This window comes from Scardinius erythrophthalmus (assembly GCF_964197995.2).
Source record: "Scardinius erythrophthalmus genome assembly, chromosome: 15".
Lineage (NCBI taxonomy): Eukaryota > Metazoa > Chordata > Actinopteri > Cypriniformes > Leuciscidae > Scardinius > Scardinius erythrophthalmus.
The window spans coordinates 34,733,887-34,750,209 of NC_138235.1; the positions used below are offsets into that span (position 1 = coordinate 34,733,887).

General features: G+C 37.2%; 2 protein-coding genes across 2 annotated transcripts; one reads left to right on the forward strand and one right to left on the reverse strand.

The window, feature by feature from the left end:
* Positions 1-239: 239 nt before the first annotated feature.
* LOC308702746 (protein-glutamine gamma-glutamyltransferase K-like) lies at positions 240-4,663 on the reverse strand (the record flags this gene model as incomplete). Its single annotated transcript, XM_081385820.1, has 13 exons — positions 240-387; positions 1,054-1,190; positions 1,275-1,435; positions 1,589-1,873; positions 1,960-2,113; positions 2,202-2,394; positions 2,484-2,622; positions 2,715-2,892; positions 3,001-3,108; positions 3,409-3,527; positions 3,643-3,894; positions 3,994-4,185; positions 4,291-4,663. 13 exons carry the CDS (start codon positions 4,661-4,663, stop codon positions 240-242), a joined length of 2,439 nt encoding a protein of 812 aa, XP_081241946.1.
* A 4,382-nt stretch (positions 4,664-9,045) lies between these two features.
* Positions 9,046-14,494, forward strand: LOC308702747 (protein-glutamine gamma-glutamyltransferase K-like; the record flags this gene model as incomplete). Its single annotated transcript, XM_081385821.1, has 14 exons — positions 9,046-9,134; positions 9,416-9,553; positions 9,655-9,846; positions 9,938-10,189; positions 10,559-10,677; positions 10,838-10,945; positions 11,051-11,228; positions 11,321-11,459; positions 11,549-11,741; positions 11,842-11,995; positions 12,078-12,362; positions 13,548-13,708; positions 13,881-14,017; positions 14,341-14,494. Exons 2-14 carry the CDS (start codon positions 9,424-9,426, stop codon positions 14,492-14,494), a joined length of 2,202 nt encoding a protein of 733 aa, XP_081241947.1. The 5' UTR covers positions 9,046-9,134; positions 9,416-9,423.
* Positions 14,495-16,323: the final 1,829 nt, after the last annotated feature.

A 16,323-nucleotide genomic window follows, 5' to 3' on the forward strand; every position in this document is an offset into this window, starting at 1 on the left:
AAACCAGGTAAAGCCCATAAATTCCATCTCCGAAAATACTTCTAAATAAGAGAGTAAAATATGATTAAGATAAGGGGTCAACAGTGTCTGGCATTAAGCCTCTGAGATCATGATTAAATGCATCATGAGAGGTTTAAGGTTTACAGATTGTAGGTCAAGTGAAACTAATAGATGCTATTTTATTCTGCAAATGTTGAGTGGAGCCTTGCCGTTTAATCTCTGTTGGTTATTCGATTGGTTTAACAGTGCTGTTTGACCACAAGGTTGGCGAATCCATGCACCTGAGTGAGCTGAGGACAGTCGAATGAAGCCAGAAGTTTCTGATGGCCGTGACACTTGGGAACAAACTTCTCCGTCAGGCACACAGTGGCATGTCCTGCGATGTCACTGAGGAAGAAAATAAGAATATTTAGTATTTTTTTTAATATTTTTTGTTAGATTAAATATTCACAAACTGTATTTCAACACATAATATAATATAATATTCCTATCATTTATATATTTATATTTTAATAGTTTTTTTTAACTTAAATAGTAAACTGTGTTGAAAAATATACTATTTAATATTACTATAATTTATTTTTTAATTATTTTTTTAATCATTTTATTTTATAGATTACATTATTAAAACTATATTGCAACACATTATTATTTAATATATCTATTTTATATTTTAATTATCTCTTTTAATACTTATTTTTGTTAGATTAAATATTCACAAACTTTAGCGACACATTTATATTACTATAATTGTATATGTTTATATTTTTAATAGTTTTTTAAAAATATTACTTTTTAGATTTAATAATAACAAACTGTACAAAACAATATTATATAATATTACAATATAGAATTATAATATAATTAAATTAAATTTTTAGATTAAATAAGATATTTAACAACTATACTTTTTATCTTTAATGTGTTTTATTAGATTAAATCATCTAAAACTGAATAGCAACACAGAAAGAGTGGTGAGCATTGTGTTCATCAATCAATTTGATATAATTCAGTGAAAATGAATTTAATAATTTAAATATTATAGTGTCTTACCCATAGTTAACAATTCTGGGGTGCTTCAGTCCAAGTCCGACAAAGCGGAATACAGTGTTCTTGAGGACACAAGGCAGTGGATTCTGGAAGGTGATTTTGACCGGCACTTCTTGACCCAGGACAGCATCACATACAGGCTGAGAAGAACCACATACAAGACACAATTTAGCACTAAATTATTTCAGCTGATCAACAGAATAAGTTGAATACTTTAAACTCACAGCGAGAACTAGATCTGGAGTGCGCAGTCTGAAGCTGTACTGGGTGGCCAGAATCTGCTTAGTCTGAGCGACGTGTCCAAAGAGGTTGAGCATCAGTGGGGCGTGATCCACCAGGTGTTCCTTATACTCGTCATAACTCAGGGTCCATTCCATAGGTTTGCCTATAGTGGGAAAAGTGATATGCTTTCATTACAAGTCTCTACTTTAAATAACTAACAGATTGTGTGCTAATTTGCATTATTAACTTTACACATAAGCTGCACCAGTAACTATGTGGCCTCATGTATTTTAACTCAAACTTGATCATTTCTCACATTCAGAGGCCTTGAGCTCGATGCATGTCTGATCTCTCTTCAGGAAGGTCTTCCTGACTCCAGTGTAGTACATGGCTGCTGCATGGCTGTGGAGGGTGACGCTACGAGGTGAGCTGCATTTGTTTTTTAGATTGATGCAGATCACGGCATCTTTTCCCACACACAGTTTATCGTCCTTCAGGCTGACTTCACAGACAACATCCTCACCGCAGGGCAGTGGGTATGTGCATCTCCTGGAGCCATGACGAAGGGCTGTCTCCAAAGCAGTACACTTCTCCGAAGAACCTGATCAATGGAAGCAGGAGGAGATGTCACAGGTGAGACCATGAATCTTAACCAGATGTTTTAAGAGACATGCATGTGGTTTTTACCGATTGGGTGTTTGTAGAGGTTTGTGATATCTACACGTTGATCTGAGCCGACGGCCTTGGTGCTGATGCAGTGACCTACTACATCCTTCTCAACGTGGACAACGGCAAATGTCCCATCGCATTTACGCTGCCAGTAAATTTTATCACTGTTCACCTAGAGCACAAGGAGACAATCAGGAATTATAAGTCATTGTATGTCAATCTCTGTATGACAGAATGCTATATTAAAGGAATTAACGCACTTCTGCGAAAAGGAAGGGCACGTCATGCTTCAGGAAGGTCTGTCCACTGCGGATCGCAGCAACAGATGTTGGGCCGCAGCGGAAGAAGCCCTGGCTGGTCATTTGAGGAGTGGAATCAACCACCTGCCACCCTCCAAAACCAGATGGCAGGTCGGGACGAGCCATCCAGGCCTCATTCCACACGTGGTAGTTCCTACACGAAGAGAAGAAGAAAGACATTCACTTCATGCACATTCAGAGGAACTATGTCTTGTTAACATCACAAATGTTCATGATACTTACCAGATTGAATCACGGTTCATGTGATCAATCAGCTGAAATTTCTCATCAAAATAGACGTCCCTTGTCAAACAAACGTCAGTGTCATGAGCAGAACAGAAGTTTGTGACCGGACGAACAGGAATGCCCAAACATCTCAACACTACGAGAAAGAGAAGAAGAATAAGTGCATTACATCTACAATCCCTTTCTCAACCCTTATTTTCTCCTTGTCCATTCTGCCTGAACTCTTACGTGTGTTGGTGACTCCAGCGAAGGTCAAGCTCTGTCCATATTTGACAGGTACTCCTCCACATTTGTGGTATTGTTTCAGGATGGCACTGCTTCCGCACCAGGATGTAGGAGAAGTTCCGTCTCCATAGCAGCTTGACCAGTTACCCACCAACACACCACAGTCTTTGTTGGCAATAACCTGTTCAAGAGAGATGATTGAAAATGTTGTGTTTTTTTGCAAAACAGAGCAAATCAGACAGTTTGTTAGGCTTTCCAGCTTCAAATAGGAAAGAAAATGAATACTCACCATGTCCGACACCACTCTGGAGATGTTGATGGGGCTTCTCCATCCTGAGCAAGGGGTAGAACTCTTCTCCAGCACATACATACATGCAGCCAGGACTCCCTCCTCAAACTAAGATTCAGACAACAGAGTGAGGAAATTAGATGTCATCAACTTCCAGTTCGTAAATTATTATGAGAGCGATCTGGTTTTGTTATAGAAAAACCATGAGGAATATATTATGCTAAAGTTTAATAATCATTTTAGAGAACTACTTTGTAACATTATAGGCTAAACCAAAATGTTGAAAGTGATTTTTACTGTTTTCAGTTTTAAACAGTTGGGGTTTCTCAACATCCCCATTGAAATCAATTGGATTAACATCAGTCTCTGATATGTGGTAAACTCTAGTAATGAATGTTTAACACTTACTTGACCAAAGTTCCATGTCCTGCAGCCAATCTGCTGTTTAGTTCCATAGTAGATTCTGCCCATGTCGTTCAGCACATACTCGACTCTCTCCGCCTCTTCATGCAGGTACACATAGTCATCTGAGAACAGAGAAAATTGGACTTGAAGCTTCATAAAGTTTAAATCGTGCTTTCTTTCTTTCCGGATTCAATTTAATCTTCATATAATCAGGTTTCAGTGTAATGAAACGCGTACCTTTACACCAGGGGTTGAACAGCATGTAAATGTCATTTTCAGGAACACATGGTGTAGTGAATCTTCCTCCTGTAGAGTGAGTCACGACACTGAATTGGTATCGTCCAACGCAAGCAGTCGGAAGAGAGTGCACACACAGTTTGAGTCGGTTTTGGCCCTTTTCGACAATCTTTGCTCCCCAGCAGTCTTTCTTGAATTCTTCCACTATTGGAATGACCACATGAGTGCCGTCCCGGATGGATGCGATATGACCTGTAAAGCAAACAGAAGAACAAATGATTCCAGTGAGGGTAGAAATGACATACATATACTGTATATTGTCACCCACGCACAGGTCATACAGTAACTAACCTAGTTTCAGCTCCAGGTGGAGTTTGTCACAACTGGGATTGTAAGGACGGCAAAGATCAACCCACATATTGAAGCACTGTCCTCTGCGGACGATGAGGTGATCGTCAGCGAAACAATGTGTGTGATGCTCCTGACGATTCTGTCCGGTCCTGCACTTGAGAAGATCGACTTTACTCACCCGGAGGAGAGTTTCTGAGAAAACGAAAAAGCAGAAGATATCAAACAGATCATTCATTGCGTTATTACAATAACACATTTCCCATCATGCATTGCAGGACAACAATCTACGACTCTCACCATCATTTCCACAGGCTCGCTTGACTGTGCAATCTTCCTTGATGACAACTTCCTTAGTCTCATAATCACGGCATGGAGTGACATAGTTGCAAGGATTGGGGTGTGGAGTAGCACATGGGTTAACGTAAGGTTTGGTGCATGGGTAAGGGTAAGGATGAGGATAAGGATAAGGATAAGGATAAGGGACAGAGCAAGGGGTTGCACAAGGGTTAACATAAGTTTTAGCGCAAGGGTCCACATAAGGGTTAAAGCAAGGATAATGATGAGCCGGTGGGTGGCATGTTGATTTCCTCCAGTCGTCCGCTTGCAGCTTAATGGCTGGGAAACGGCCGACGGTGCAGAGGTTTTTGTATGGGTTGCATAAAAAAGGCATGCTGGGCAAAAAAAGAAGTGTGATAAGTAATTGGTCATTACATGGTTAACAATTCATAAATAAGGTCTCTTGGTTGCTTTTGTTCTCATAAATTAGATCTGTTCATTAGGCTGTTTTCAAAATGATCAGACCAATATTTTTAACTAACATGTACTTTCACAATACCAGAAAATTCTTTAGAAATAATAACCTGTTAAAGATGTTGCTGCTGCTAAAGAAATCTTGATCAAAACAGCCTATGATAATTCTAGTTTTCTAATAGCAGCATATGTGCACAATAAAAACAGATAATAAGTTTCAAATAAAGTTGATTACTTACATGTTTTTAGTCCTTGCACTTGTTTAAGAGTAACTGAACCGAGAACTTGATGTATTGCAGTGAACAGTAAGTCCTACTTTAACCAGCTCATAGTTTGTCTCCACAGTAGACGGGCTTTTTATACTGCATCCCCATCTCCACCCCATCCACAGCTCATAGCACAAGAATGTGGAGAACTGTTCTCTTAAGAAAGGGATCAAAGGATTTTGAGTTTTGAGACATGTTCATTTTAATGAATTAATAGGACAAATTAACATCTTAGTTTAATTGTTCTGAACTTTTAAACTATAGGCAGAGTCGTTTTACAGTCATTTTCCTGACAGAGCAGGTCTGTTCAATTAATACGCTGACGTTGGTCATAAAAATTATGAATATATCCTTTATTTATTCCTATGTATTAAAGGTATAAGAAACATTCTGTAAGCAAAGTCTGCAAAGTTTCTTACTTACCCTATTTGTTAATCTTTTTACATTGTTTAAGAGAGTAGTGAGTAGTAGAATGATTTATGCATTTTATGCAATTTCGTGATTGGTCAGAATCAAAGAGCCGTGTAATAGAATAAAATAATTTATTTTATGTACATTTGAAGAAATTAAGCTCCCTTCAACAAAGAGATTGGATCAGGGATTTGAAGACAAAATTGTCTCAGACACTAATATTGCATGGTTATATTAAGTTAAATTGCAGTACAGTTAATTGTCAACTACTCTAACATTTATCTCTGATGATCGTCGGAACAAGGACGACTCTTTGATTATTGACGTTTAGTGAGTTATTAAATAGAACGACTCACAAAATTGGAAGGAGAAAATATGAGAATGAAAATTCACATGCAAGAGAATTTATAAATGAAATGCTGTTTTATTTCCACGTTTTATTCTTAATTATTTTTTTCCCCTTTTTACTGACAGAGGGTGAAGTGTTGCTCCAGACCCCATGAATTCAAACACCGGCCCCTGCAGTGATAAAGGAAGAAACGTTTCTTACTTGACAAGTGGAAGTAAGGATCTGATGTCATAACTTCAAATCAGTATGTGCCCTTAGATTTATGAACTATGTTACAGAAGACAGTGTCAAGCAAGGATTAATTTAGTCCTTTTCTGAGACTATAGACTATAGAAACATTATCTGATCACCATCCCCAACCTGAAGCTCATGCTCCACCCAGAAGGCGTCTGGGAAAATAGCCTTTAATAAGACCAATTACAGTTGTCAAGTCAAAATGACCTAAAAAAATCAATACCTCAGCAATTCAGCTAATTATTACTAGAACAATGACACTACAAGGGCACATAACTATAGTTTATCTATAAATTCTGGTCAGACTTGACAGAAAACAATAAAAAGGACAGTATTCTTTCTTTTTTTCTTTTTATCCATCCATCCATCCATCCATCCATCCATCCATCCATCCATCGGCAATAAAAGCACATGAGTAAATTGAGGAAAGTCAAGTGATGCGAGTTCAAGTGGCATTTTGGAAATAAATGTCAGGCTCACTGTGGTCAGGCTTGAAATGTCACTGAAAAACAGTGAGAAAGAATGAGAGATAATTATTGTATGATCACTAAAATTACACAGCAACACATAAAGCGTCTCCCATTTCATTGTGTTCATCACACGACAATAATTTAGTTAATCAGTGAAATCAATGTAATATGGGGAGGTGTGGCACAGTAGATGAAGAAAAGTTGCATGTGCAAAACTCTCAAGGAGTGCTTAATGAGATTTCAACAATGAACTTCTAAAAAACAGTGTTGCCCTGAAAGGATTGTCAACTGTAAAGAATTGTATAATCTCTTAAATGACTCGATTATGCATTATAATAGCATTCAATTATTATAATGCTTTAGTCAGTCATACCCATAATTAAACATTCTGGTATTCTGCAGTCCCAGTCAATCAGGAACATCATGACAGCTGGAAACACACAGGACAGTGTTGATGCTCACTGGACAGCGAGAACATGCATTTGGAAAGGTTAGGATATTTTCCCCTCTCCTTTCTACTTTGCTACATCACAGAAACCTGGAGAATTGTCATGCTATGATCTGGTGTCATTCTCAATCACTTCTCAGAGATTCAAATCTCTTAATTATTGTGAGGAATTAAGTGCTTAAGTACATTTTCAAATTTCACTTTCACTTTAAGTCTTCATTAGTGCAGTGACACCATATTAAAGCATCACTACATCAGTCTCAAGGTCATCTACTGTTTGGTGCAGTTTTTTTTTTTTTTTTTTTTTACTTTGTACAGTAGTATTTGGATCTTTGCACATATTTGTGTGTGTGTGAGAGTGTTTAATATATTGCTACAATTGAAAGTAATACAGTATTAATTGACCAGCATTGGATTTTTTACTGTGAACTTTTGTTTCTTTGCTTCATCTCTTCTAATCTATCACTAATTTAAAAGGCATAGCAATTTATTATGGAAAAATGTTAACCCTTCAAGAACACTATCTCTTGATGAGCTTTCCCTTTAGACAGCTGCATGTATGTACAAGCTGTGTGCATGAAGTTCATTATTTTGTGCAACCTTTGTTTTGAAAGCATTATGAACTAATTTCAGACCTATATTATGCTTGTTCGTTTATCCATTTACTATTTGCACTTGTTTTTATACTGCGTCCTACATCATACCTTAAAGTTCAGATGCGCACAGTGTTGGGATTTTTTTTCTAAAAGGATGTTTATCTCAGGGCTATTCATTATAGCTTTAGTATGTGCATCAACTTTGATGATATCACCAGGTCTGCACAAAAACCCCTGTTCAATAGACCTTGGTCAGTATAGTGCCATATTTAATTTTTGACAGGAATTACAAAAACAAGCCTGTGAGGGATAAAATACAGTGTGTTTAATGGATTGTACTGTTGTCAATCCAGTTGTTCAGCTGACGAAATGTCTTTTATGAAAAAAAAAGAAAAAACTTTCAGTAGACAAAACCCCACATAAAACTCTAGTTTCAAAAGTTGTGAAAATGATGTGATCTAGGATCTCTATATGGTGTATGCCATTGTAAAGACTGTAAATCTATCCCTCACAGCCTCATTTTCACCTGTTTTGTCCTTCAAAGTTGATGTATTTGGTAGGAAATAACACAATACAAAACAGTGTTGTAACATAATATATTATGCCCGGCTTCTCTACATGATGATTGGCTGAGCCCTCAAGTGGGCAGGACTTTGCAACAAATGGTCAATAATTATTATTTTTTTATAAAAAAAAAAAAAAATTGACATGGTTTTTATAATTGACATCAATTAAAATTTTAAAAACACAGTTCAGAGATTGACACAAATGTTAAGTCTTTCACAAAAAAAGGCAACTCCTTTAGTTTGGTGTCCATATTCATAATCTTGCGTAGCTGGCATTAAAATATTGTAAAAAATCATAATTTTCTTTAAGTAATTTTATATTTTAGTGGTAGTTTGAGAAGCAGCATTTAGTAGCAACATTGCAGTTTGTGGTTTTACTGTGCAACAGAATGAACCAGACTGCAATCTCTGAAAGAATAAATTAATATTTGCACGTGATATAAATGTAGTATCAGTCATTAAGTTTTAATCTTAAGGCTTTTCACCTGACCAATATAAATTATGGGTGGAAAAAGTAGGTATTAGGTGCCTCCTATGGTACAGTAGGGCGAATACAAGAAGGTCACTTGATCTCAATCATTACATTATGTGTAGATTCTTTCATTACTAAAAAGCAGCATTAAGTTTATCCTAAACTATTATGACGTGACATTTAACATAGCCATTTGGATGCTATTTTTTAAAAACAATGCCACTGACAAAATAGTGTCCCACATTACCTGTATTCACTTAGTATGTGAAAACTGCGTAATTATCTGCTTAGTCTGAAAAAAAAAAAGATAGATTTAGAAAAGACTCTTGTAAAAGATGGATTTAAAGAAAAAAAAAAGTGTGACTCACCATGAAGATAATTTTTTTCACACACTATAGGCAGTTCGGGTGGAGCGAAGGTCATTATATACTGGTGTATAGCAGAGAAAAACATTGAAGCAACAGTTGTTCATCCCAGAAAGACTTACTTTCACATACTGAGCTCTCTGAGAACAATTATTCTGATTACTCTGTGAATAAAGAGATACAAGTCACATTCATGGATAAGGACTTCTAACATGTAAGTATCAACACATTATTTTAAGATTGGGACCTGGTTTTATTTAGTATATAATCATTGCATTTAGAAAACTAGCATTTTATATTAGATCAGGTAAGAAAAGGAATAAAGTCAAAAGTTATACTTTATTTTTCAGATTTTTATTCTAAATTCTCATAGAATTAGACTGCCATCTTCTAAAAACATAAATCAATTGTAGAAGTCATTTATTTTGAATGATTAACCATCTAAGATGACAGCTTTGTTTTATAATTTGTCCATTCGCTCTCTCACCTTTGAAGCTTAAAGTATGTCTTGTGAAAATATTTGCACTGGAACCAAACTGGAATTGGAAAAGCGGGAAGGGGAACGCAGCCAGTCAGTTTGCAATATCAGCCAGTGCAGTGATTCCAAAGGCACACAAGCATGTGGAAGTCATGGTAAGCACTTCAAACTCTTCTGACTGCACTGCATAGTGGGAATGAAATTTCAAATTTTATTTGTCTTTATCTGATTGTTTTTTGCTCTTGCTTGTTCTCAGATGCAGTGCTGCAGGTGTGCTCTATTGACCTCCTTAAAGGCAGAAAAGGACAAAATCGACTGGAGCATCACACAAATTATTATGAGAGTGATCACCTCATCATCCGTAGAGGACAATGTTTCCAGATATGGGTTGAGCTGACACGAGCTTTTATTCCGAATAGAGACAAACTTCATCTGGAACTTATACTTGGTCAGTTATAGCCTTCTTCAACAACCACATGACAAAAAGTTTATTATTTCTACGCTCACTGGAATCACTTGTTCTTCTGCGTGCTTTACAGGTCATATCGCATCCATCCGGGACGGCACTTATGTGGTTGTTCCAATAGTGGAAGAATTCAAGAAAGACTGCTGGGGAGCGAAGATTGTTGAAAAAGGCCAAAACCGACTCAAACTGTGTGTGCACTCTGTTCCGACTGCTTGCGTTGGACGATACCAACTCAGTGTCGTGACTCACTGTACAGGAGGAAGATTCACCACACCATGTGTTCCTGAAAATAACATTTACATGCTGTTCAACCCCTGGTGTAAAGGTACGCGTTTTATTACACATCTGAAACTCAAACACACATATGTTGACAAGCTTTTAAGCAGAGAAGTACAAATAGAAAGCATCGTGTCGCAACAGCTAAAAACTGTCTACACTGGACGTGACAAAGCGACTATTGCAAATTTTTTTCCTTCTATGAGAAGTATCGTGAGTGCTTGGAGTACGTCATATATAGAACAAGGCATCAGTTTACTGTCAGGATTTGTTGTCGCGTCGCATCCAGTGTAGACAACACCACTGATTAAAATGGGTTATATTGTCTTTTGTTGCGTCACATCGCACCGCTCGCTTCCAGTGTAGACATGGTGTAACTCTTCAGTTAAAATTAAACTTTCTCTTCTCACTTTATCAGATGACTATGTGTACTTGGATAACGACTCGGAGAGAGTCGAGTATGTGCTGAACGACATGGGCAGAATCTACTATGGGACTAAACAGCAGATTGGCTGCAGGACATGGAACTTTGGTCAAGTAAGAGTTAAACTTTCATTCATATACAGTATTACAAAACTAAAGCCTGAGATTTGCGTAGAAAGCCTGAGATTTTGTAAACTATTACCAGAATAACTGGTTAACTGGCTGAAATGTTTCTCAATCTCAATTTTTTTTCTCTCTGATCTGTGATATGTAGTTTGAGGAGGGAGTCTTAGCTGCATGTATGTATGTGCTGGAGAAGAGTTGTACCCCTTGCTCAGGATGGAGAAGCCCCATCAACATCTCCAGAGTGGTGTCAGACATGGTGAGTATTCATTTTCTTTCCCATTTGAAGTTGGAAAGCTTAACAAACTGTCTGATTTGCTCTGTTTGGCAAAAAAACACCAAATCAATCATCTCTCTTTAACAGGTTATTGCCAACAAAGACTGTGGTGTGTTGGTGGGTAACTGGTCAAGCTGCTATGGAGACGGAACTTCTCCTTCATCCTGGTGCGGAAGCAGTGCCATCCTGAAACAATACCACAAATGTGGAGGAGTACCTGTCAAATATGGACAGAGCTTGACCTTCGCTGGAGTCACCAACACACGTAAGAGTTCAGGCAGAATGGACAAGGAGAAAATAAGGGTTGAGAAAGGGATTGAAGATGTAATGCACTTATTCTTCTTCTCTTTCTCGTAGTGTTGAGATGTTTGGGCATTCCCACTCGTCCGGTCTCAAACTTCTGTTCTGCTCATGACACTGATGTTCGTTTGACAAGTGACATTTATTTTGATGAGAAATTTCAGCTGATTGATCACATGAACCGTGATTCAATCTGGTAAGTATCATGAACATTTGTGATGTCAACAAGACATAGTTCCTCTGAATGTGCATGAAGTGAATGTCTTTCTTCTTCTCTTCGTGTAGGAACTACCACGTGTGGAATGAGGCCTGGATGGCTCGTCCCGACCTGCCATCTGGTTTTGGAGGGTGGCAGGTGGTTGATTCCACTCCTCAAATGACCAGCCAGGGCTTCTTCCGCTGCGGCCCAACATCTGTTGCTGCGATCCGCAGTGGACAGACCTTCCTGAAGCATGACGTGCCCTTCCTTTTCGCAGAAGTGCGTTAATTCCCTTAATATTCTAGCATAAATGCTTTAAATGGTTCTCTCTAACATAAATGCAATATATGCTACATTAGTAATGTTTCTCATGTTCTAGGTGAACAATGATAGAGTCTACTGGCAGCGGAGATGTGATGGGACCTTTAGTGTTGTCCACGTTGAGAAAAGTGCTGTGGGTCACTGCATCAGCACCAAGGCCGTCGGCTCAGACAAACGCTTTGATATCACTCACCTCTACAAACATCCACGAGGTGAAAACACATCTCAGTATGGTAACAGTCACACTTGGGAAATGTCTTGAAGTTAAATGTCGACTTTATTAACATTTATCAGGTTCGGATGAAGAGCATACTGCTATAGAAACAGCTATTCGTCACGGATCCAAGCAATGTACATACCCATTGCCCTGCGCGGAAGATGTGACCGTCAAAGTTAGCATGCATGGGGAAGGACCATGTGTAGGCAAGGACGCTGTGCTTTCCATCATTTTGCAGAATAAATGCAACTCGCCTCGTACCATCACCCTCTACAGTCAAGAGGCAGCCACATACTACACCGGAGTCCATAATGCTTTAGTGAGGAAGAGCCAAGTGAACATTGAGCTGAAGGCCAGTGAAGGTAAGTGATAAAAGATTGAAATCAACCTGTATTATATGAGAGAGATTGCAGATACGTCTACATTAATACAGATTAGTGTTGTGAAAAGTACCGACTTCGTTACAAAGTCGGTACTGAAATTTTAAAAATGTGACTCTCTGAGCGCTGTTGAGTGGAATCGTAAACACCTCTGATTGGCCATTGTACTCACGCGCTCATTGGATATGTCTGTGATTGGCTACAATGATAAGCTGTACAATTCCAGTTACGTTTCCGCTCAACAGCGCTCAAAGCGTCACATTGTATAAATTTCAGCACCGACTAGGTACCGAAGTCTGTACTTTTGACAACAGTAATACAGATTCATTTGAAAACGCATCTTATTCTCTGTTTTGGTGTTTCGTCCACACTGAGACAGCGTTTCTGTCCTGAGCTTCATGAAGATGCTCTCCAAAATAGATAAGGGGATGGCAACATGCACAGTGTTGCTAAAGATAAATGTTCTTTATATTACATTCCTGCAAAGATGACAGATTTACTCACAATTGCTATAAACCACACATGGAATGGCGACCTGGATGCACCTCTTAGTGTTGGGATAGTACTAAAATGATGGTGCCAGAAGTCTAGTGTGAGAACTCAATTATGTCTGGTCTCTCGGTATAATCTCAGTGAGTTTTTATTACATTTTACGCATACACAGTAAGATGATTTAAAAGAATAGTTCACTTCAAAATGAAAATTCTGTCATCATTTACTCACCCTCAAGTTGTTCCAAACCTGTTTGAATTTCTTTCTTCTGCTGAACACAAAAGAAGATATTTTGAAGAATGTCGGTAACCAAACAGTTGATGTACCCTATTGACTTCCATCAAATTTTCTGGATGGGTACAATGGGGTACATCAACTGTTTGGTTACCAACATTCTTCAAAATATCTTCTTTTGTGTTCAGCAGAAGAAAGAAACTTTAGGGGGAGTAAATGATAACAGAATTTTCATTTTGAAGATTATAAAGTAAACTATTCCTTTAATTTTCTAAAATTTCAGTGAGGACAAAAAACTTTTGCAACACTTAAAACGCTAGTGTGGATGGAAACGTTTAGTGTGGTGTCTTGAAACGAATACGCCGTTTTCAAATGTTTCTAGATTTCTGTAGCATGCAACTGTTTTAAAAGGAGACTTGTTTATCTCTTTTCATTCTATAGCCCAGACTCTACCATGGACCCTGCGATATGACGAGTATAAGGAACACCTGGTGGATCAGGCGGCCTTGATGCTCCATCTCTTTGGTCAGGTCGCTCAGACCAAGCAGATTCTGGCCACTCAGTTTCACTTCAGACTGCGCACTCCAGATCTAGTTATAACTGTGAGTCCAGCAGATTCTCTCTTTTAATTTCTTTATGGGTTTGTGATGGCCTAGAAGATAAGGGTTACATGATTATTGGTGGGAACTCGCCATGGATTTTACATGAATGTCTTAATGTAAATTTTATGGTTCATAAACTTAAAATACATTCAATAAATTGTTTACCTTTCAGCCTGTATGTGATGCTGTCCTGGGTCAAGAAGTGCCAGTCAAAATCACATTCCAGAATCCACTGCCTTGTGACCTAAAGAATGTGATATTCCGTATTGAGGGTCTGGGACTGAGGCATTCCAGAATTGTTAGCTATGGGTAAGATAAATTTAACCCGATCTCACAGGAAAACAACTACTTTACAAGGTGATGATTTAATATGAATTTGTGCGGTGTTAGAAAAAAGTACACATTAAAAAATCTCTTAAACATAACCATCACTGGTGCGCAAGTAGATCTTGATATACAAGACAGAACGAATTAGCCATCAATTTGCCAAAATATAAAATAGTTGTGAATTGCCAGGAGCTTGTGTTGGATTAATTATATTACATTTTTTTATTGTTATGATACAATTGTATTAGGAGATGTGATATGTGTTGCTATTCAGTTTTAGTATGTAATAATTCTCTTTTTCTCAGTGATATTGCAAGCCTGGCCACAGTGAACCTGACAGAGACATTTATTCCAGTGCGACATGGCGCACAGAAACTACTGGCGTCCCTCGACTGTCCTCAACTCAATCAAGTGCATGGTGTTGCCAACATTACTGTTAAACAGTGTCATGAAAAATAAAAAAATAAATTCTGAATAAAAACCTTTGAAAACTTGTATATTTTTGGTTGTTGTTATGGTGAATATTTCCTTCATTTAGCCATTTTGTTAATTATGTCCTGCCTCAGCATTAAGAACAATTTTGATAATTTATTCACTTTGATGTGTGATTATGATAAGTCTGTAGTACGTCTTCTGGGTAATAATAATAATCTGCACCAACATACAAAACGGAGTTGTTGAATTGTCAAACATCCATTATGAAAGCTATGCCTACTGTGTGTAGCAATAACATTCAAATTATAATAAATGTATATGTATATATAAACACACCCATCTCCACGTGTCATTTGCAGCGGGTGTGTATAATCAGTGGGTTGGACTATAGGTGTGTGCAAGTTTACTTGAGTGTAGGCATCCAAATTTGAGAGTTTCAGATGATATATATTCTAGCTGAGCCCCCAGTGTGAGTTTTTATTTTTATTTTCGAACATTATATTGGAACATCGCTTTTATTTAGTTTTTTTTCACACATTTGTTAATTATATATATATATATATATTCCAATTATGAAATATGTGGAAGTGAATGTGTTTTGTCATTTAAACACTTGATCTATGACATGCATTGGGTGCCGCCATGTTAATTTGCACTACAACTCGGAGAACTGCATTTGTCGGATTTACATCACATAAATTCATCCATTTCTCCCGAAATACATTAGTTGCCGGTGATGTGAAATGAAAGAAAAATAGAGTAAACTTTTTAGTTTCATACACAATGCATATCTGATATGAATAAAACACTGTCAAATTATAATTGAAAGGATTATTATTGCAGCTTCCATCAGTTTATGGAATTTGTAACAAACTATAAATGTCTATTTAAATGTCTGAAACCTAATATAAATATTATGTGGTTAAAAACACTGAATAGTTGTGATATACGAAAAGCACTGAGCATGTCTGTCTCTGGCTCAGCACCAGCACGTCTGCATTATCAGTGACTCACTGAACGTTGTAATCACACCGTCAAAGAGTGATTACAATAATCGTATGCGTCGTATCGTATGCATATATAATATATATAAATATGAGAGAGAAACAAAATACCTAGACATTCTGTGAAAACATTTTTTTTTTATTCTAATTTTATTCAACTTTTACTGATCATATCATTTGCAATGAAAAGATCTATATGTTAAATGAGAACAATCCTAAATTGAAGCATTTTCACTAGTGACCCAACTTAAAGTAATAACTAATTAAATATAAGTCAAACTTTAGCAAATACTCATCTACAAAAATACACGGTCTACTCTCTACTGATCAAAAGCCTAACCTTTGGCTTTTTAAGACATAAAAAAATGAATGCTTATAAAGGTAGAGATAGCTGTCTGATGGGAAAATATTACTCTTTTGGGTAAAGACATGGTTATGTTAATGAATTAATCACAAGCTGATCTGCAAATCTATTGTGTGCTGGGAAAATATACTTCCTGCTCTCCATCACGAACACTGGTTTTGTAAAACTCACACCCCTAATTGTAGTGTGCTTACTTGACAGATCTGCATGATGAGAGAATTTTAATCTCTGTATCTGTTCACAGAATTGAATCCATCACCTACATCATTAGGAACCAGTTATTCTTTTTCACTGAATATCTTACTTATGTGTATTATCTTGTTATTGTCATATACTCAAACAACTAAGCACCAGTATTATCACAAAATCTCCTTGTTATGTAGCTGTTGACATCAGAACCTGTTATACTTGTTCACAAGAATAAAGTAAATGACCATTAACTATTTTACATGAAGTGATTTAAAAACGAAGATGCACAATGTAAA